Source organism: Tubulanus polymorphus, chromosome 2, assembly GCF_964204645.1.
Source record: "Tubulanus polymorphus chromosome 2, tnTubPoly1.2, whole genome shotgun sequence".
Classification (NCBI taxonomy): Eukaryota; Metazoa; Nemertea; class Palaeonemertea; order Tubulaniformes; family Tubulanidae; genus Tubulanus; species Tubulanus polymorphus.
In genome coordinates this window covers 24,067,759-24,090,606 of record NC_134026.1, presented here as the reverse complement: position 1 = coordinate 24,090,606, position 22,848 = coordinate 24,067,759, and the positions used below count along the sequence as shown (strand labels likewise).

The 22,848-nt window shown below is 35.9% G+C and overlaps 3 protein-coding genes across 5 annotated transcripts; 1 reads left to right on the top strand and 2 right to left on the bottom strand.

The window, feature by feature from the left end:
• The first annotated feature begins 228 nt into the window (after positions 1 to 228).
• On the top strand, positions 229 to 7,319 carry LOC141899287 (uncharacterized). Of its 2 annotated transcripts, XM_074785495.1 has the most exons (21): positions 229 to 289; positions 718 to 808; positions 920 to 1,093; positions 1,280 to 1,514; positions 1,677 to 1,802; positions 1,873 to 1,999; positions 2,082 to 2,255; positions 2,447 to 2,530; positions 2,904 to 2,963; positions 3,469 to 3,603; positions 3,696 to 3,781; positions 3,859 to 4,011; positions 4,112 to 4,203; positions 4,344 to 4,424; positions 4,506 to 4,638; positions 4,715 to 4,845; positions 4,961 to 5,067; positions 5,157 to 5,259; positions 5,340 to 5,479; positions 5,557 to 5,734; positions 5,915 to 7,319. In XM_074785495.1, the coding sequence occupies exons 3-21, from the start codon at positions 938 to 940 to the stop codon at positions 6,038 to 6,040; spliced, it is 2,427 nt and encodes an 808-aa protein (XP_074641596.1). In that variant the 5' UTR covers positions 229 to 289; positions 718 to 808; positions 920 to 937; the 3' UTR covers positions 6,041 to 7,319. The 2 variants fall into 2 exon arrangements, with proteins under 2 accessions (XP_074641596.1, XP_074641598.1); XM_074785497.1 differs by lacking the exon at positions 2,904 to 2,963.
• A 221-nt stretch (positions 7,320 to 7,540) lies between these two features.
• LOC141898711 (heparanase-like) lies at positions 7,541 to 12,846 on the bottom strand. 2 transcript variants are annotated; one of them, XM_074784768.1, is made up of 10 exons: positions 12,551 to 12,846; positions 12,128 to 12,312; positions 11,868 to 12,041; positions 11,611 to 11,785; positions 11,484 to 11,531; positions 11,197 to 11,397; positions 11,002 to 11,113; positions 10,789 to 10,904; positions 10,508 to 10,654; positions 7,541 to 10,407 (listed from the first exon to the last, which is right to left on the bottom strand). In XM_074784768.1, exons 1-10 carry the CDS (start codon positions 12,766 to 12,768, stop codon positions 10,236 to 10,238), a joined length of 1,548 nt encoding a protein of 515 aa, XP_074640869.1. In that variant the 5' UTR covers positions 12,769 to 12,846; the 3' UTR covers positions 7,541 to 10,235. The 2 variants fall into 2 exon arrangements, with proteins under 2 accessions (XP_074640869.1, XP_074640870.1); XM_074784769.1 differs by having other exon boundaries at positions 11,197 to 11,379.
• A 4,476-nt stretch (positions 12,847 to 17,322) lies between these two features.
• LOC141900217 (cytochrome b-c1 complex subunit 6, mitochondrial-like) lies at positions 17,323 to 18,413 on the bottom strand. The gene is made up of 4 exons (XM_074787006.1): positions 18,287 to 18,413; positions 18,017 to 18,049; positions 17,718 to 17,879; positions 17,323 to 17,514 (listed from the first exon to the last, which is right to left on the bottom strand). Exons 1-4 carry the CDS (start codon positions 18,329 to 18,331, stop codon positions 17,482 to 17,484), a joined length of 273 nt encoding a protein of 90 aa, XP_074643107.1. The 5' UTR covers positions 18,332 to 18,413; the 3' UTR covers positions 17,323 to 17,481.
• Positions 18,414 to 22,848: the final 4,435 nt, after the last annotated feature.

The following is a 22,848-nucleotide window of genomic DNA, read 5'->3' as shown; positions in this document are numbered from 1 at the left end:
TTTGTGTGCCGGTGGCGTTCACTAATTGTCGGCTACAAGATTTACCTACGCCGAGTTGTATAAATGTGAATATACTGTGATTCTCTGTGGCCGGCAAATATTTGAGACAATCTAGTTATCAGATATATATATATATGCATGCTTTATTCAAAGAGTCAGAATCGTTTACTTGAATGAAGTGACTAGACCGGATCAAAGTCCAAGTCTAATAGCCATCAATTAGGAAAGCCAAAAAAGAGCTTGGACACGGTTGAACAAGCAGAGCAAAGTATAACACAGCAACGTTGTGGTAATTAAGATGATATAGGCCTAGGGCCTACTACATAGGCATAAGAGTTGAAATAAAGCTAGACCTAATATGTGGTCGATCCTACACATTTAGAAATTGCTACATTTTGAATTGTTTACTAGCTATAGACTAACCTAAGCCAAGGAGGTCTCCTGGCTTGTTGGAGGCTGACTCACACTTCTGTTGTAATTAGTAGTTGTTCGCTGTTGTACTTCTCGATGTCATCGGGTTCGAATCCCTGCCGAGGGAGGATGCTTCTGCTACTCTCTCTGCTCAGGCCTGGGCCTTTGACTCCATAAAAAATGTACTGTACAGTGCAGCGATGCATCGCCATCATCTACATACCTGTTGTGCTGTGGATGTTATGCGGGGAATATGCGCAAATTTCTGACTGAGATATTTTGACATGTTTTCCTCTTATCCGCTAGACTGTCGTTGATCTTGGTACTGTCTTGGTCTCTGCTAAAACCTGTTCAACTGGTGACTGCATGAGTGAATGTCAAATTATTATTTCACCAGGTAAAATTTTTCTAGCATTGTTCTAGTCAAGGTGTAAGTCTTGGATGACAAGGTAACTAGGCCTATGTCTATTCAATTTGTTAATTGACTAATAATTCAATTAATTTTCAGTTAGCTAGATGAACTGTGATGGTTTTCAGTAACGTTGTGAGTGTATTGATACCCCGGGAAGAGGATGGAAAGTACCTGCTAGTGAAACAATCAGCGCTGGGATGGTGGCTTCCAACTGGTACAGTTCAGAACAATGAAAGTTTCAAGTCTGCTGCACTAAGGATTGCAGCTGAGGTAAAATCTTTACCTTCTGGTTCTCGGAAATCTCCCTTCTATAGTTTAATGTACATGGGCACTTGATTTTGAATTGCATATGCGCATGAATTGCGATTTTAATCATGTGCTCAGCACCTCTTTCATGCATATCTGTTAAATAGCTTCCAATATTGTTAATATGGTTTTTATATAACTTTTTAAAAGGTTGCTGGAACAAGAATAAGTCTGCAGGGTGTCCTTCGAGTTCAGTTGCATCGTTTGCCTTCAGGAGATAATCTTAGCAACACGTATACTCAAATTACATACCTTACTCATCCGTTACTAGTAGTACAGACAGTTGATGAGTTCTCTCGATGGTTCTCTTTAACTGAACTTGAAGAAGAGAAACATTCCCTTCATGGTATTGAACCACTTCAGTTTGTACAATATTTAGAAAAAGGTAATTTTCACATTCGATTAATACTATAGAAAATCCTTCTTAACTTTGACATCAATTGTGACCTAATAATTCTATCTGAATTGAGAGTTATCTTGATTTTGAGATGGTTTTTGTCATTGTGAACAAACAGGCTAAATTATGAAAAAATGTTTGAAATTTTAGGTGCTAGTATAATGCCTGTTCCGGTAATTCAAGAGAATTATTTTGAAGCTGTTAATATTAATGTGGATGGGGCTCAACTTTCACCACAAGAACAACTAGTGAAGGGTGCTCGTTTCAACAAACAAGGTAAAAATCTTTACTGAGGACTTTATAGCTAGCAGAAAAACAGAAAAAAAATTAGATTTGTTGGTTTCAGAGCAAGGATGGATTTATGAAGATTTCTCGAAGCACAGTTCGCCGAGCACAATGATGAATTTTGAAAATTTCATGAAATGCATGATTGCCAAAGGTGTCAATGAAAACTTCATTGAAAGCCTATTCAGGTAATTCAACTAGATTATTTCTATAAACAATTTGGGATTGAAGATGTCAGTTAAATGTGATTTTCATTGCTTTTATATACAGAGCTTTTGATATTCAAAAAAGGAGCATGCTAAGTTACCGCGATTTCCTGTATGGATTGTCTGCTATGGAACCTTGTACACAACATGGTGGAACACCAGCTGAAATGAGATGTCGTTATATCTTCAGATATTACGATGTTAATGGTGATGGGTTGCTCGATTTTTCTGAATTCAGGTACTTTCTGCGAGAAAAAAATAATTAATTATTTTTCTAAAGTATCAAAAATGCCTCGGACAAATGACAAAAGCATTAATCCTCACATACTTGTAGTGGGAACCATCATCCACTTATCTAGACTCCTACCACTTTGTGTGGGTGTGTTATGACATCTGTTTACATTAGAAATTTTGTTTTGTATTTTACAGATCTTTAGTGTCAGATATAAGGAAATTCAAGGGACTTAGTCTTGATGATGAATCAGTTGATAAAGAAGCAGAAGCTAATGCAAAGTAAGCTATTAACGTTGCACTTTTGAAGGTGTATTCAGTAGTATTTTTTATTATGATTTCCTCGTTAAGTCTTGTGACTATGAATTCTGCAGAAACGTATCTGTGCTTATTTTCCCATGTAATCCGTATAAGTTACTGATTTCTTGTACATATATCTGTAGAGGGGGATGCTCTAAAAACTTTTGGAATCTTAGCGATAACCCGCTGCAGCTATGTTTCAAATATTGGCACACTTTACGTACACTATAATTCTCTATAACGATGTATGATTTGATTAACAATCGACAATTGATAAGCAAAGTGACAAATATAACACTATGAATAAAGCATGGGGCAAACTTAGAAAAGCTTTATAAACACATTTCCCTTTCAGAACATTCTGGAGTGATGATGAAAGCACTACTGATTCTCTAGTTGATTCTAACAAAAACTGGTACATAGGTTATATTTATCATTTGTGTGCTTATAATATTCATCATTATTATTGATTGATATTTTGATGTTAACCATCTTTGGTAAAAAGATGCATGGAAGAGCATATTATATATTGCATATTATATCAATCACTATCCTAAAATATTAACCAACAGTGATTTAGGAATTTTATTGCATGATTAAAGCAGTATGGTTTGCATATATGATTTGTGTACTATCAAAAATATATTTGGTACTATCTACAGTATGCATCATTTTGTCTGTAAAGCAGTAAGACTCTAGGGGAGTGAGGAAAGTCTTGTGGTGATGTTCATAAACGCGATCTTGCACCCGCTATCTTATTTTGTTTGTTCTGTGTATGCATTTTCACAAGCTGTAAACTTTTTGACTGGTGACTGCACCTTTGTGTTTAAAAAAATTAAGAAAAACAAAATATCACTTTTGAAGACATCGAATTATACTAGTGCTGTTAACAAATTGCTGTTATCTGGATATATTTTCAGGGTTTTTGGTAATGAGCATCGCGATAAACTTCCTATGTCAGACTTCCTGTTAGCTGTTGGCCAGCTGAAATTTCGCGGCACTTCTGTATTATTTCGTCTCAGTGAATCGTGCACAGTTGGATACCGAAAACAAGAGTAATCTGTCATACTTTTAACACAAAAAAAACTGGATAATGAGTTGGTTTGGTTGTATGTTCTAAGTATTCTTTCTTTTCGTTGTCATTTAGAAGTGAAAGCATGGTAGAAGACACGTTCAACATTTTCAAACCTCCGTTAAAAAGAAGAAAATCTGATCTGATCTCCAAACCTCCAGGTACATGTACATATTAAACATATATCAGGCATTCATGATATACATTTTGCCTCAGTTTATTTTGTTATGTTTTTCAGGCTCAATTGTATCTGACGATGGCTTCAAACTTCCGTACTCCTGTCAACTGTCTCCAGTTAGTAAAGATAGACCGTATGAACTTGCTACTCATGCTATCAAAGTACGTCGCACTGGCACATTGTCTGATGTCATGGCCATCTGGGAATTAGCAGGTAATTTTCCTCTTCAAAAAATGTGACATACCGGTACATGATATCTGATGTACGGGGGTAGAGTGTTTATTAACATTGATGTATGTGTGTTTGTGTTCAGGTACCACAGCTGTTAGTGATAGTACTCAAGTTGAACTGGAAGGCAATAAATCGAGGTTTGAAAGAATGTCTTCCATGGATACTTTTAATCAGGTTTGTTCGAATGATGAAGCGGGCTGGAATTGAACTTTACTGTTGAATTTTTCATATATCATGTCAAGGTATAGTTAAATGTAGTAGAGAGTAACATTTTTAGCATTTTCTGAATTAGAATACCTTAATGTTTTTGTCAGAGGTCTCATGCCAATGAAATGTTGACTGGTTTACGATATTTTGAACGGCAAATTAAATCAGACAAAGATGGTGAGGGAAAGGTGAGTTTCTTTCTGAAGTTTGGCGAATTACATTTACCCACGTCTCACAACTGTGCACACGATATTGTCTTTACACTTTAGCCACCATTTGACTGGGGTAATGTAGAGAAAAGGGCATTGGCAAAATGTCTATTAGCTTTGTGCCGAAAAGTTAAAGAAATCATGTTAGATGAACCACGACTGATTAAAGTGAAGTCTCCTACCTACATTCTTGGTAAGTTAATATTGATGAAAGAAAATGTTACATCGTCTTTTAGCCGCATCATTCAGTCGTAATATTCGTTTTCTAGGGGATATACATGGAAACTTCAGAGATCTTGTATGCTTCGAAAAGGTTTTATGGCGTATGGGTCCACATTTAACTCCTGCCAATTTTCTTTTTCTTGGAGATTATGTTGACCGTGGAACTTGTGGTGTAGAGGTACAATTACTAACTTTTATCATAGGCGAATAAATTTTTTCTTGCGAATGTATGAAATACATATCCACTTGTCCTACAAAGCGTAATTTTGTTCTACACACTGGTAATTCTTTAGGTGGTTGCTTATCTGCTTGCTCAAAAACTGCTTGCACCCAAAAAGTTCTATCTGCTGAGGGGCAATCATGAAGTTCGAACTGTGCAGAAAATGTTCACTTTTCATCAGTAAGTACATAAACATAATTAACCGGCATTAGTATTTCGGTTGTCATTGATTTGAGATTGAATGTTGTTGATGTTCGATGACATTTCAGAGAATGTATAGACAAATTTGGGGCTACGATAGGTTTACAAATTTGGGATGAAATAAATACGGTATTTGATTCCATGCCCATTGCTGCAACTGTTGATGACAAGGTATTTTATTTGATATCATAATTCAATGCTAATCTTTGTGTAAATGTTCAAATTTTTGAGAATTTTTGAATGACTTTCAGATATTTTGTGTCCATGGTGGAATTCCAGCTCCTCATGTTTGCGAAAGTATTGATGATATCAATAGTATTCCAGCTCCATTAGAGGACCCAGAAGCTGAAAGCCGATTAGCCTGGGAAATCTTGTGGAGTGATCCAGTTAAGTGAGTACCATAACTGTTTATCTATTCAGAATTTATTGGAAAGCACATTTTCAAAGAAAATATTGATTTTTTTGTAGTCCAGATAATGTAACTCCTGAACTGACTGAGAGACTTGAAAAGAATAGAGGATATATACACAATACTAGACGTGGTACTGCTAATTTCTTCAGTTGTGAGGCTCTTATTACATTTCTTGAAAAGAATAATTTATCTCATGTGGTGCGAGCTCATGAAGTTCAACAAGTTGGCTTCCAGGTAAGATGCATGTCCACTCATCTAATCTTCAGTCAATTCAGTATATAAATGTAAGCCAATGCTTAACAACTTTCCAGAAATGAAAGAAATGATGAAATGAATCAAATTGGACTTGGATAGATTTTTATATGAAAGAGAAAAATAAATATAATGTCGTAATTTGTTTTCACATATATACAGGTACAGCAGAAAGGTAAACTTATGACTGTATTTTCGTCGTCACATTACTGCGGTGGTTCAAATGAAGCTGCATGTATACTAGCTGATAGTCTAAAACTACGAATGATACGCCTAGATACAACGTGATAGTGTACTGTTTCTAAAGTAATAAGATCATAGAAAAACCGTCCTTCAGCATTATCCCCTTACTCACACAGCTATTATTCTAGCACTCTTAAATTGATATACCTGTAATCAAAAGCAAATGTGGAGAATGCTGCAAATGATTGGAAAATTTGTCAAAATTTTGCATCCATGGCACTATATTCATAAAGTTCAATAAAGGGATAGAAAATCTGTACATGTCTACAAATGTAGTAACATCAAGCTTTTCAATTTGCAAATATTTAGTGCAATAAAATAACTGTTATTCTGTTGTGTTGTTTTTGAATGCCGAGAGTTTTCTTATGTTTCCTGTAACTTTTTACTATAAGCTAGAAAGTAGTGTAATTGTTTAAGTACATTATGCTGTGAATATTTTAATATTTTGGACATGAATTCTGTGTCAAGATGGATGAATTTTATACTGTTAAAACCTTTTGTTTTAAGAGAAGTCTATATACTTTGATTTTATCGATAGTAGTTATACTTCTGTATTTCATTCGGTAATTCCATTATTTCGGGCAGGTTCCTGAAATCATGTTGTAAGGTTTTTATCATAAAAGGTTGTGATTGTTTGCCTGATTTTGTTGTTAGTGTTATTGTTTTGTCACATATAATTGAAAAATTTACATCCTGAAATGTTCACCTTACTGCAAAATATTGCTCACGAAATATGATGGCAATGCTACTAAGTTATAAAGTAAAAATCAATCACAGAGAACATGTTAAATACTAACTAAAGAAAAGAATACTCTTTAAGGATATTCAATTACTTGTAATTGTAAATGTTTATTAACTAATAATGATACATCATCTGTCTATACACAAAGAATTTATTCAGTGTACGTATTCTTCAAATAATATTGAATATATTCCCTACATAATGCTTAGAAATAATGTGTATCATAGGTAGGAACACCCGGTATCGGAAATCGTCTCCTTAGGTGTATTAATGTTATCAAATACCATCGAAATACTCGAGTTCGATATACATGTTCTAATACTATGAACTATATTATTTGAATATATTTTTGATATATGATCAGCTGTAAGTTTTAGAAAATTTTTATCTAAAAAAGTTATTAAGATTCATGATGAGTCTAGATAATAGAAATACATATGGTACTATCATATGGTCGATGTATTATGTAATTGTATTATGAATTAGAACCACTAATGAAATTATTTGAATTCATAACTATTATAAAGTTTTTTTTATATTTTTCATTGTAATAAAGATATCATCACTAAAAAAACTATATTCTTCATATATGAGACTTTTCAACATGTAGCCGGCTATTCCGACTGGAATGAGGTGTCATGGTATTACAGGCTATAAACTGCGCATAGGCTGAAGGAATCTCCATTTTGCATTGTGTCAAGTGTCCTCACCGAGTCCATTTCCAAAACCGGATACAGATTTTAAGAAGTGAGAACGCTAAATATGACATGATAACCTGATTTATTGTGAAATTTTCTGAATACATAATTCCCAATTATGAATAAATGTAATATACAACTTTTACTAGCTAACTAGCTTCAGAGCAGTCCTTCATTTTATGTAATTACATCTTAAATATCTATACCGTTAATTCATTAATTTTGAAATTTTGTTTTATATGAAAATAGATCATAACAAGAAACGAAATTCTAGATACCGGCAGTAGTTTGTATTAAAGCTGATTTCATGTGAATTGGTTAAGAATGTTTGGAATTACAGGCGATTGCAGTGGAGAGGTCATTTTGAGATTAAAGATTAGTTGCCACCCTTGTTTTTTTAATAACAGACTGTCATCATACTTCGTTGTTGTATACATTCTTTTCACCAATAAATGCTTACGATTTTATTCTTTGATCAATACTCTAGACTCTGCCGAGTCGGCTCTCATCTTGGGACCGTAAAGATCTGATTGACTTGTGGGATACCCGAGTTGGATGTTATGCATCATCGAACATCCGATTTGAGTGGTTTTCCAGGTTAATCGGATCCTATTCGGGCGGAGTCTACTGTAGTACATAAAGTAGCACATAAACTACCATCATACTATCTTGCTGCGACAATAAATTACCCGGAATTAACAAAAATTAACTGGTGTGCATAGTTCTTCGTTTTAGTAACACCCTCTCACGAAAAACTAAAACTATTCATGACCAAAGTGAAGACCGAAGAACTATGTGCTTCCACAAAACTAACTTCAAACATGGACTAATGAACATATTTACGACGAATAAAACTAAGTTTCAATTTTTTAGCCCACTTGGGACTTTAGTCCCAGCGGGCTATTGCGTTCACTTTTCGTCCGTCGTCCGTCCGTAGACGGAATCCAGTTATTTTGGGAAGTTTTGAAGACGCTTCAAGGTAATGTCTTGATATTTGGGTTACACATGTATCTACCCTAGACACATCTTCAGCCCAAAAACTGGCCCTATCAGAATCAAGATGGCCGACTGGCAGCCATTGTTGTTCGCCAAAATCAGCACTTTTTACACATTTTTGAACTTATTGAGGGAAATTTTGAAGACGCTTTGATCAATTACCTTGATCTTTCGGATATATGTGAATCCCCCCAGGGCCCATCAGCATAACAAAAATTGGGTCGATCGGACTTAAGATGGCCGTCCTATGACCTTTTTAGTGCCCAAAAATGTTAATTTTGGCCCGAATTCGGGGTCCTGTAGCTTTTGTACCATTTCTCATTGCAATTTGTGATGGGTATTCTTTGGAAAGGGATGTTTTATACCTGAGACAGTTATTTTTCATCAGCCAATTATGACGCAATTGGCGGCCATCTTGGTGTCACCAGTACTCATTCGTAAGTGGGAAAAAGTTTTTCCACATTATATTGATACCTTAGCGTATTTTGTTACCACAATCATTTAGAAAGTTGTAGCTCATAACGTGTTCTATGATTGTAGTGAGTTTCAAGGTCATTGGATTTTGTATATGGCCACCAGGGGGCGTTGAATAATGCAATATCTTAGCATTTCTATATTATATTCGTACCTATGCATATTTTGTAACCACAATCAATTGGAAAGTTGTAGCTCATGACATCATCTACTATTGTTGCGAGTTTTAAGGACATTGGTTATTCTATATGGTCACCAGGGGGCGTTGAATAGTAGAATAACTTAACATTTCCTTATTATATTGGTACCTAGGCATATTTTGTTACCATGATCAATTGCAAAGTTGTAGTTCATGACATGTTCTATGAATGTGATAAGTTTCGAGGTCATTGGGTTTTGAATATGGTCACCAGGGGGCGTTAAATAGTAGAATAACTTAGTTTTTCCATATTAAATTGGTAACGAGGCATATTTTGTTATCACAATCAATTACAAAATCGTAGCTGCTGACATGTTCTATGATTGTGGCGAGTTTCAAGGTTTCGCATTGGTTTTTGTATATGGTCAGGGGGCGTTGAATATTGAAATTGTTAGATTGTTGAGCATTTGGAACCACTTCCCAAGTGGGCATGGTGTCCCTGGAACCCTAGTTCTTTATAAATGTGCGATTTTATTATATTCGATTTCAATGGTACATTAAAACAGTCATCATCATACTACGGTGTTGTGACTAATACATTATTTTCAACAATAAATGTTCACGATTTTATTCTTCGCTCAATACACTAAACTCCGCTCGAGCCGAATCTTATTTTGGGGCCGTAATGATATGACAGACTTAAGTGATATCTGAGTTGGATGTTATGTATTTCATAGTTTCGTCAAAAGATTTTCAACAAACATCTGAATCGAACGGTTATCTGGGTTGATTTGATCCTGATCGATTGAAGTCCAATGTAACTATCATCATATACTACATTATTATGGAAACTATGGACTTCGCTAAAGCGAAAGTCCATAAAAATCATATCAACTTTGAGTGAAGATAACCTACACAAAGTACAAGCATCCTACCAGTGATGTAAAGAATTTCATTCCTTCGATATGTAAGGATTTTTCTAAAAACATGTATAAATGTGTAAAAGTTTTGATATATTGATAAATAGAATAAATAAATAACTCAAATCTCTTGCAATAGAATTAGAAAAAGAATATGAAATCTCATCTTTGAAAGTTGGATGGTTTCATCCTATAATATACCATCCACAGTCGAAATCAAAACTCTTCAAATATTTCATGAATACCCCGTTGATACTTGGTTTGATATGTTTCAAATTAGAGAATTACAGACATTGTCCGTCTTAGAAAGGAGAGTTACAAAACCAAACGTCTTAGCAGGCATACGAATAGGTTTTCCTGGTGGAATATAAACTTTGCTCTGCAGTGGTGGAAACCATTTACCCTCTGGCAGCAGAAGTGCTTCTCCATTGAGCTCAACTAATCTGAAGGAAATATACGGCAAATCAATGCATTTGAAATTTCATAGTGGTTTGTGACAATATGGTGTCAAAAGCTCAAAGTCAAAAGCCTTTTATTACTTACTTGCTTCTGAGGCCTTCTGGACCATGAGGGGTCAACAAATAAAGATATGCTCCTTTATCAAATAGCTTTACTGGCAAGTTGATATTTACATCACTGTTCATTAGATTCATTCCATACAAAACCACAGTATTCTTTGGATAGCCAGATCTTTAAAATATATCATACAATCAAAAATTTCATTCAAGCAATAATTACAAGTAGATCACAGTTCAGATGGTTATTCTGATGAGTGGTTTCTTCAATATCAAAAATTATCCAAGTTAAGTATCATAAACACTTACGCTTGGGATTTTATGCAATGAGCATACAGTCGCACTTTGTTTGTTTGGGGTTTGACAATTACATCCAGGACGTATTTGCTGACAAGGTTTTTGTAGATCCAAGAAAGCCAAAAATCCTAAGAATAAAAAGTTGTATTTGTCATGTAATATCCTACACGGAATACTATAGGATGTTTTCATAGAAGAGTTTTGAATTTATATACATGCGCTTACAGGTCGTGGAGAGTAATCGTCATTTATCAGTGCATAGTGTCCATGTATGAGAGACTGTCTTACTACAACACTGAGTCCATATCTGGCAGACAAACCCAGTTTATCAAGCCACCTGTAATAAAGTTCCAGTGTGTGTGTGACACAATCATGACTTTCGGGCCACTTTAATATCAGAAAATAATGCCAAAAACTTACATGAAGCCAGCGACATAACGATCAGACAATCCTTCTGTTCCTCCACCATATGTGGAGCTTGTCTCTCCCAACCAAACTTGACATTTCGGTTTCACATTATGAACTACTGATACCGTGTTTTCTATTGACTTTCTTAATGTATCTAACAAATCAGCATCAACAAAAGTATCCAATGTAGCAGTCCTTCCATTAGTATAATATCTGTAATAAATCAACAAGTTTCTTTCTATCATATATCCATTATCAATAATGCCCATACATAGGATTTTGAGAAAATCTAAACTTACTGATGCCAGGTAGTTCCATTTACATAGGGGGCAGCATGTTTGATGAATCTGAAATTAGTTTCTTTATATCATTTGAAGATGAGCAAAACTCATTAAGATATTCTTACAAACTACATGTATAACATACTTAGTGAAATATTGAAGGTTTCTTAGTTTTCTTGGGTCATTGGAATCGGGCCCAACCAATTTACTGTTCTTCAATTTCGGAAATTTGTTGAGAATACTTCGCAGTTTAATGAAGTCAGCCGCATCTTGTTCAGGGGTCAACTCTGTATGGAATATATGCTTGAAATCAGTTGGTTCTGAAATAAACAGCACAGCACATTAAGAAGTAGAATTCAAAGAAAATCTTTCAAAGCCCTACAATTTCCTCCGTGGTCTCACCATTTCCGAGCTGAAAATTTACAGAATAGTTTTTCCTTTCAGTATACTGAAATAGCTTGAGTGCATTTGACGGATCCCAAGCACCATCTTTCCTTATTAGGACATTCAAACCAAAATAGAGCTCAGTCCTAGGCAATTTTTGGATGAATGTATTCAGTTTATCCCAATCATTTCCTGAAAATATGAAAAAAAATTTTGTTTGTTTTAACAGTAAGATGATTTTAACCATTTCAATCTAAGGTTTCTTGATACTAGCTCACCATTAAATATTGCTTTGTCTAATGGTAAAACTCTCCTTTCATCAACTAACAACTCATCATCTATAACATTGTCAAATTCAGTTACAGTGAATTCCTCATCAAAATACAATGAATCTTCAACTGTGCCACCGACACGAAGATACAACGGTTCAAGAGCTTGCGCAATTACCAACAGTTCAGGATTGCTGAAAGGGAAATAAATTGAAATGTCACCATGGATTGAATATATTCACAGACGCTTGCTACCCACTAAAAATCTTGGAATCGAGAATCACTTAGTCTAGTACCTAGCCGTCGTTCCCCAAACAACGTAGGGAACCGCAACAACGACTGGTATTCAGACTAAGAATCACTATGATCACTACTTTGCCTTTGTTCCCTTCCCAAACGTTAATCTCTACTATTAGCCTATTCGTGACTTACTTCAAATCAACTCTTGCCCAATGATTTGCCAAACCCGAAGCATCTACCGCAACACTAAGAAATCGCTCATCAGTGACTTGAGTTATACGAAGATTGTCTACAGTTACATTCACTTCATTATTGACATTACCGCCATTCGGTGATCTAGCATATACAGCAGCGATAATAAACCAGGTCAAAAAAACAACTTTCTGTTTAGAACACTTTATCCGTGCCATTTTTTACCAGGCAAACAAAAATCAACCCTGTCCTCGACTGAAGACGTGTTGTATTTTGATGAAAGAATTTCGGAATTGAAAAACAGAGTGAAGTCAATCTTAAGAATCAGCAGAACATGGCGTCACAAGCCCCGGGGCTTGTCACGCCATATCTGACATGCGTCACAAACCCCAAGTAAAATGCAGACTATATATAATTCACACGGAACGAAGATATATGTTAGCGTCGAACGGACCACGTTTTTAAGTCCGATACGACGTGTAAAACCTGAATGAGATAATTATAAGTACTGGTATGTCAATGTGTAATGAATTTCTATTTTTTTTCTTAACTTATTGTCTAAATATATACCCAGTACCGGTACTTATACGCTATTTTGAAGTATTCCGTTCAGTGCAACCACTTTGAAAGAAAATTATATCACGTTTTTACTTAAGATTTTTATGTAAAATTCTTCGAATATGTTTTTTGCAGGTTTCCGTTATGGTGCGAGACGATCAGGAGATCATTAGCTACATTTACCAAAGCGATTTTTGTATATTTTTATATATGAACAAAATAAAAACAACGATTTATAAACCTATTTCTAAGACTTAATGATTATTGTACTACTGATTGAAATTTAAGATAATCAGTCACAATTATTCATTTATTTCTACGGAAAACCGATCGGGTCCTCTCACACCATGTAAACTGAAGCTATTCTGCAGACAATTTGGGGCCTGACACGCCATATTGGCTGCAGAACGTTCGGGGCTTGACACGCCATGCAAAAGACAAATCGCGGTTTTTCTAGCACTATTTGTTTTGTTTTCTAAGACTTTATGATTATGAACAACATATAACTAATTGAAACTAAAGATATAATTAGTGACAATTAGTTGCTTCCATAGAAAACTGATCGCGTACTCTCACGCCATATTGGCGGCAGAACACTTTGGGGCCTGACACACCATGTAGAAGACAGCGTGATTCTAGGAGTTCTTTGAAACAATATTTGCCTTTTGTCTAAGTCTAAAGGATTGACAAACCATGTAGAATGATAAATCTTTGAACATTTAACACAATTAATGACATTATTCATTTGTTTGTACGGAAAACCGTTCGGGGCCTGACACGCCATATTGGCTGCAGAACGTTCGGGGCTTGACACGCCACATAGAAGACAAATCGCAGTTTTTCTAGCAGAATTTGTTTGGCTTTCTAACACTTTGTGATTATCAAATCATAAACAATATATAACTAATTGAAACTAAAGATATAATTTAATTGCTTCCATAGAAAACCGTTCGGGTCCTCTCACGCCATATTGGCTGCAGAACATTTGGGGCCTGACACGCCATGTAAAAGACAGCGTGATTTTAGGTGCTTTATGTAACAGTATTTGCTTTTTTCTAAGACTAAATGATTGACAAACCATATAGAATGATAAATCTTTGAACATTTAAGACAATTAATGACAATTATTCATTTGTTTGTAGGGAAAACCGTTCGGGTCCTCTCGTGCCATGTCTCAATTGAAGCATTCTGCAGAACATTTGGGGCCTGACACGCCATGTAGAAGACAGCGTGATTTTAGGAGCTTTATGTAACAGTTTTTGCTTGTCAAGACTAAATGCTTGACAAACCATGTTGAATGATTAATGTTTGAACAGTTAAGAAAAATAGTGACAATTATTAATTTGTTTTTACGGAAACCCGATCGATTGGGTCCTCTCACGCCATGTTTCAATTGAAGCTATTCTGCAGACCGTTTGGGGCTTTGACATATTGGCTGCAGAATATTTGGGGCCTGACACGCCATGTAGAAGACAGCGTGATTTTAGACCAGTTTTTTTTAACAGTATTGCTTTTTTTCTAAGACTAAATTATTGACAAACCATGTTTCAATTATTGAAGCTATTCTGCAGACAATTTGGGGCTTGACACGCCATATTGGCTGCAGAACATTTGGGGCCTTACACGCCATGTAGAAGGCTTAGCGATTTTAGGAGCCATATTGACTGCAGATCACACTAGATTGGAGCCTGGCTCACCATATATGTTTTTCTAACATTAACTATGTTCTTCTAAGACTAATTGATCAACAAATCATGTGAAATAGATGAATGATTCATTGAAATGTAAGATAGTAAATTAAAAATTTTTATTCTGTAAAACTCATTCAATTTTCCTGTTCCATCAGATTCTTACAAAATATGAAATTCATATCAAATAAAGTTTGATTCAAACATTACTCGTTATAAGTTATTGATTAAAAGTAATCTTCTGAATCAAATCATTTTCATATATGCGATGTAATATGTAGTTCTTATTACGTATATATAGTACGTTGTAAATCATCTATGACAAATAAATATCCAATCGAATATTTCAACTTCGGAAGAAAAACCCGCGAGACGTAGTCGACTAGGATTTGATTTTCATTTTATGTTTACCACATGGCGTGTCAAGCCCCAATATGGCGTGACAAGCCTCGGGGCTTGTGACGCCATATGAAGCAGGTCTTAAGATTGCCCTAGATGAAAAAACCGGTCTTCTACGGGCACCGACCTTGACAAGAGCTGATCCGGTCACGAACTGAAAACCAATTCAATTCAATCTTTATTTCATTGGCAACTTCGGGGCCTAAGAAACTATAGGCCTTTTTATGAACCAGCAAAATCGAAATAGATTAGCTATTTAGATTATATAGCCGATTAGTGTCAATTAGCATAACCGGGTATGTTGGTTGATAAAAACGCCAGGTAGAAATTATTCAATTATGGCCTACTCAGCAGCGACTTCTACCGAGAACACCATAATCGGTTGGATTAGATAATCGGCATACTTGCTCGCCGAGCGAGTATGCTGAGTATGCTAATCGATTATGATAACCAATGTTCATAAAAATGACGGATTATGACATAATCCATGCTCATAAAAACGTTTTGCATACTCGAATATACTAATCGAGTGTTCATAAAAAGGCCTATAAGGCCTTTATATGTTCGGGGTAAGCTATATAGCTATCCTCGCTTGCCAGAGTTGGATTGCCTCTCGCCATACCTCACAAGCAGCATCAGCGGGAGGCAACGATACGACTACTAAAAAGTGGTCTAGTAACCCGTAACGACTGGACTGGTAGTCAGACTTAAAAAAACCCCAGCAAGCGAAGATGGTGCCAGCTGGTAAAGTACTGTATACCCTAGTACTGAAGTTGCACCTCATCCATAAAAAAGTGTCAAACATCTGAGAAAAAAAATCTGATTTGATTGATCTTGTGACAGCACACCGACAAAAAAGTCCAACTAGGGGTCCAGGGACACCATGCCCACTTGGGAAGTGGTTCCAAATGTTCAACAATCTAACAATTTCAATATTCAACGCCCCTGGCAACCATATACAAAAACCAATGACCTTGAAACTCACCACAATCATAGAACATGTCAGCAGCTACGATTTTGTAATTGATTGTGATAACAAAATATGCCTCGTTACCAAATTGATATGGAAATACTAAGTTATTCTACTATTCAACGCCCTCTGGAGACCATATTCAAAACCCAATGACCTCAAAACTTACCACAATCATAGAAAATGTCATGAAATACAACTTTGCAATTGATCATGGTAACAAAATATGCCTAGGTACCAATATAATAAGGAAATACTAAGTTATTCTACTATTCAACGCCCCCTGGTGACCATATAGAAAAACAAATGTCCTTAAAGCTCACAAGAATCATAGATGATGTCATGAGCTACAACTTTCCAATTGATTGTGGTTACAAAATATGCATAGGTACGAATATAATAAAGAAATGCTAAGATATTGTATTATTCAACGCCCCCTGGTGGCCATATACGAAATCCAATTACCTTGAAACTCACCACAATCATAGAACACGTTATGAGCTACAACTTTCTAATTGATTGTGGTAGCAAAATACGCTTAGGTATCAATATAATGTGGAAAAACTTTTTCCCACTTACGAATGAGTACTGGTGACACCAAGATGGCCGCCAATTGCGTCATAATTGGCTGATGAAAAATGCCAGTCTGAGGTATAAAACATCCCTTTCCAAAGAATACCCATCACAAATTGCGATGAGAAATGGTAAACCAGTAGGAAGCTACAGGACTCAGAATTCGGGCAAAAATTAACATTTTTGGGCACTAAAAAGGTTATAGGACGGCCATCTTGAGTCCGACCGACCCAATTTTTGTTTCGTTGATGGGCCCTGGGGGATTCATATATATCCGAAAGATCAAGGTAATTGATCGAAGCGTCTTCAAAATTTCCCTCGAAAAGTTAAAAAATGTGTAAAAAGTGCTGATTTTGGTGAACAACAATGGCTGCCAGTCAGCCATCTTGATTCTGACAGGGCCAGTTTTTGGGCTGAAGATGTGTCTAGGGTAGATACACGTGTAACCCAAATATCAAGACGTTACCTTGAAGCGTCTTCAAAACTTCCCAAAATAACTGGATTCCGTCTACGGACGGACGACAAGTGAACGCAATAGCCCGCTGGGACTAAAGTCCCAAGTGGGCTAAAAAAGACACATTCACTGATTTTCAATAAAACATGTTTAATATTTAAAGAACTGCTTACATCATACATTAATCTAATCACACAACACACCACTAATCATTATTACATCTGTTGGTCTAGTAATTGTTCTAATTTATCATTGTTATATCAATTGAAATTTCCTAAATTTAACGTCTTCATTTTGTGCCTTCAAACGCCTTCTGCGCTGCCTGTAATTGAATAGAACCGGAATAAATAAAAACCAATTGTAGCTCACAATATCCGTGATAAAACAATAATAGTTAAAATCCCACTATTTCGGGTGGTCACTACCACCCTTCTTCAGTCTAAAATGGGAAGGGATGCTATCAGGTTCGATGACCTAGTGAAACATCAGCTGCTATCAAATGGTTCGAATGATGATTATACTTACGCAATGATCGACACAATGGATAAAGTCATACAGTTCCTGAGCGCATGTTTCACTAGTGTTTGATTTACTGTTTACTCGTTCGTTACAGCGTTCGTATTCATCCAGATGTTTCTGACATTCCTTAGTCGCCTGACATCTTTCCTTCACCTTGTCGCGAGGGTCCTGAAATGATAATCGAAGACGCCTGTCATTAGCACCTTCTTCCTCAATTCTTACTGTAATATTACTATTAGCCAGGAGTCGAGAATTTTTCTAGGTTGTGCGGAGTTGTATTTTCATAGATTGAATGGTAGACTTACCTCTAAGTCAACTTCTTCCTCTTCCTCTTCAGGCTAAAAAAAAGATCAATTTCATTTCAGTTGACATGCCTACTGTCTGTGATTAATAATTCGAATTGACTTGTCTTAACAGATTTCACGCAGACCACGTAGTAGAACTAGTTTCGAGCGAATTACATAAAATCTGCAGATATTTCAACAACCTTGAACATTAAAGGTTGATAAAACTATACATGAAGTTTCGTTAAAACAGAAAATATTCGTAATTTATCGTAAAACCAAGCTACAAACCTCGACAGAAGACGCAGCAGCTACAATTTCATTCCCCAAGGCCATTTTGCCGTAATTGTAAGGTCAAGGGCACAAGGGGTAGTAGGTTCGAATCCCATCAAATTATCAACTGCCAGTGCTAGAATCGTAACATACAAGATGGCAGCACCGTACAATTTTTCTTTTCCGAGAATGGGTCCATTCTCACGCAACTTACTATAAACGCGAGGAAAAAGTCGTTTTCCTTTTTTCCCAGAATGCATTATCTTTTTTTCTAATAGATTATATTGGCAATTCGGTGACCGAGTATCTAAGATAATTTTACGCCCATTTGTATCATCATTATCTCCGTTTTTATTGATTTAAGATTTAATTGTCGCTTTAATTAAGATCTGTATAATTTAAGGCATTTTGTGAACAGTGATATTCTGAATGAATATGATAAATGCAAATCCAACGTTTTTTTTCCAGTTCGTTTTTAATTAGAGAATTTGACAGTTTGTGATGATGACATTGAAACACATCAAAACTGAAATAGACTTCGCCTGTATGGTATGTCAATAAACGGTGTTAAATCAATATTTTGCTAAGCAGACGCATTAAAAAAAAACTATTTTTTCACTGTGTCACTGCTGACTGCGTGTCGACGGCAATACGCCCGCAAAAAACGAGCGCAGTTTGGTGTCCGTTTCTGTGATTCATTGCGCAGTGATATATACGTATTTTAGTCTGAATATTCTTAAGATATTGAATAATTGATCCGCATTTACGTTAAAGAAGAATTGCTAGAGAGTTATTTTGAAAATATGTCGGCCATATTTTTCACCGCCATCTTTTAATGCCGATCAGTCCAGTATCTCCTTCATTGTCTTTCCTCATTCCGGGCAGAAAATTGTCAGCACAGTGGTTGGAATTTTAATCGTTTTCTTTAAGCGTTTTTTTGTTCTTATCAAACAATTTCCGGTTAACGTATAGAATTCAGTAAAAATTAGATAACAAAATACACCAGCACTAAAAATCTCTGGTCTGAATTTGTTAAAGAAGTCCGGTCATCCCACGTTGGTGACCGTCAAGTGCTGGTCGCTTTCATTAGCAGTGAACGTGAGGTGATAAGTTAATTCACATGTTCACCAGCAACATAGGGACAGCACTAACGGTCGAGCTATGCTTCTTATACGAAGACTAAGATAAAGAACCTGTTAATTCATTTTACCTCGTACTTTAATCAATTTTTATCTTATACATACAAATTATACTTTAATACATCAGGGCAATTCGAATTTTGATACCACGTCCTCGCCTATCACCCCACTTATTCCAATCAACTATTGATAGGAATTGAGCTAATTCTATTACAGATAACATTTCATCTGATGTTCCGAAATATTGATTTACTTAACACCCCACTTAAACAGGTAGACTAACATTAACATATATCGCGATACTATGAAAATAGTCCAGTTATTTTTAAATTGGTAGATTTTCTGAACACAATGGCATCACAATTAGATAGCAATATCACAGTTAAAATCGCTTTAATCCTCGTCTCCATCTTCTTCCAACGTAGGCATCAATGGCACTTTCGGGATTGAAGATCTTTTCGCACCTTCTTGTAATTTCACTTCGTAGCAAGACAGTTCACTTTTCCACGTTTCGGAATCTTTGTCCGAATTCACCGTAAACGAAATATTTCCGAATACATCGCAGTTATTTTTTGTGATGACATTAAATGTCCGTGTGTGGTCATCCATCTGAATGTAAAAGTTTTTTAGATTTATAAATGCAAACGGTTTGCTGTATTTGCGGTGCTGATAGAACATAATGTAATGTCCAAAGTTTGTCTCGTACAGTTTTGCCATCAGGCGTTGTTTACAAGCAGCTGCCGGTTGGTAAACTGTCACCGCCGATGATAATTTCTCTAACCCTAGCCCGCACATGTTACACAATGGAGACTTATCATCATCACGGCTCACACGGTTATCCACGGGTAAGCCAGTTTGGAATGGACGCCTGAATTCCATCGCTAAATTCCTCATATTCTTTAATCGTACATACAACCGCTACAAGCGAAAGAGTAAACAACTTCAAACGTCTTATTACCGATATCCTCGCGGTCTTTTAGAAATTGGCTTCTCAAACACTTCCGAAATTCTCGACTGATAGTTGACTGATGATCGGTCCGCCGTTTGTCATGAGCATTTATAGCACGCGAATATGCCTGTTTGTGTTTCTAGACGAGTCCGTGTCGCATATGCCTGACAATAATATTATCAACACGCGCTGCATAATAAAACCGCAAATTCCAGGAAGTGTCGTCGGTTGGTACTGCTGAATGACTAATGCGCTCGAGTTGGATTACGGGTTCAAGCATACGCTATGTAGATCATTCTATTTATCCATCAATAGAATGGCATTTTACTGAGAAAACAATAACATTCAAAACATTATATGCAGATAATTCCGCGTACCAGTACGTCTGTAGTTAAACTCTAAACTACCCGGTAACGATTTCTAATTACACGACAACATGTATACTTTTCGGATGATTTATTCCACGTTACATATATTGGGGGATATGTCGTATTTACAAATATGGTTTATATCTGTGGACATTGTAATAACAAATAATTCTGTAATGGAGTTATTCTTTTATAGATTCAATCATTCATCTATTTTTTCTCATCATTATTGGGATTGATTGGACATTATTATCAAAACATCAATATGTGTTTTGGCACCATGGTTACAGTGGATTAATCAGTATGCGCGCCTCTATTATTCATTTTTATACTCTTACTGGAAATTCGTAGGTATGAACTCATGCCCCCGGCCTCTATTTTTTCGGGAAAATCACGAAGGACACGATGTGATATATACAGATATTTCAAAATAATCATCCCATTCATGTTAACGCGCTTTGGGATTTGATGGGGATTATTTCAAACCAAAATTTGACAATGTAAATGCTTAATAAAGTAGTACACATAGTTAGATTGACCTTTTCAGGGTTTGTCGCGTTTCATTTTGATGTGAATGAAAAATATCAGACGACCGAGAAATGGTTTGGGGCTATTTTTCGTGACGTCAATTTTAAGTGCTTTTCTTTTGCGCTGTCCGGAATGTTATTGCCAGTGTGACGCACTTAATATGCCTTTAACCTTCCAAAAATAGAGAGAAAACCCATATATATCACACGCACGAAATATTCCAAGGATTTTTCGAGCGCGTAAATATTTTCAATGTGCAGTATTATTTCTGTTACAATGCAGGTAGTTGTTCTATTCTAAGAAAATACAAAGAAATTCAAATGGGTCAAAATAACAAATTCTCGGAGACAACGAGTTTGCATAGTTGATTGAAAAGACTTAAAAAACAACACTTTAATTCGAAATAGAATTGTGTTGAGCTGATACGTTAAGCAAACGTTTATTCTTCTAAAAGAAATAACGACTGTGATACATTGTTTTGTCAAACGGATTAAACGGATGTAGCGAAATCGCGGAAAAATTGCTAGAGAGTTGTGTTAAAAATACACATTTGCCACGTTTTCACCGCCTTCTTTTAAAGCCGATAGTTCTTCATCTGTTGGTTTGTAGTATCTCATCTTTCCGTCCTTGTCCTTTCTCATTCCGGGTACAAAACTGTCAACACAAATACGATTGGAATTTTATCCGACATTGTCTGGGTGCTATTGTAAAGATTAGATAAGGAAATTAACCGTTACTAAAAAAACCCTTGTCTATTCTATCTAATATTTATTCAGGGAAAGTGACTGGAGTCATTGTAAATGTTCACGTAATGTTGGATCATGATTTGATTAGGAGTATAGACATTTACGAGGTATTATTCGGAAAACGAATGGGAGTTATGGGTCTATATGAAAGTCATATCGAACGCTCATATTTCAAAGTTCACAGATCACGCGTTATTTGTTGCTGAAATTACGATGAGATTATTTACATAGGCGTTGATTTACATTACTCATTCGTGAACAAATTTCCCATAAACTATTCAAATCATTTATGGTCACTCACTTTGACATCATGTTGCCAACCTTCGTACCCTTCGCATCTTTGGGTATATCGTCACAGCAGGGACAGCAACCTGTATTCCTACACCAAAACCAGCAGCAGTAGGTGATAATAAAAGTTATGATCAAGAGGAAAACAACGCCAATGATAATACCAATCGCTTTCCCACTCAATCCGTCATCATCATTTGACTTTTCGACTTCGTCAGGCTTTTCGTCGAGTAACTATTATAGAATAATTTCGCATACAGTGACTGATGGGTAGCCCTTTTGGCTAAACATTTGATAAATATGAAAATACAAAAATGTTATCAATAGAAAATCCGTTATACATTTATTATCTGCATCATCAGACATCAGTATAAACAAAATCATACCTCATAATCCGGATCCGAACCATCTCGCTTCATTCTATCAGTATCCAGTTTGAGACACGAAACATTTCCTGCAATTTCACAAGCAGTGCACTTCCCAAAATCATCACGCCTCTTCTGTTTGTAATATCTTAGAAAATCGATGGATAGCCTATTACTGACATTTGCTTACCGGTGAT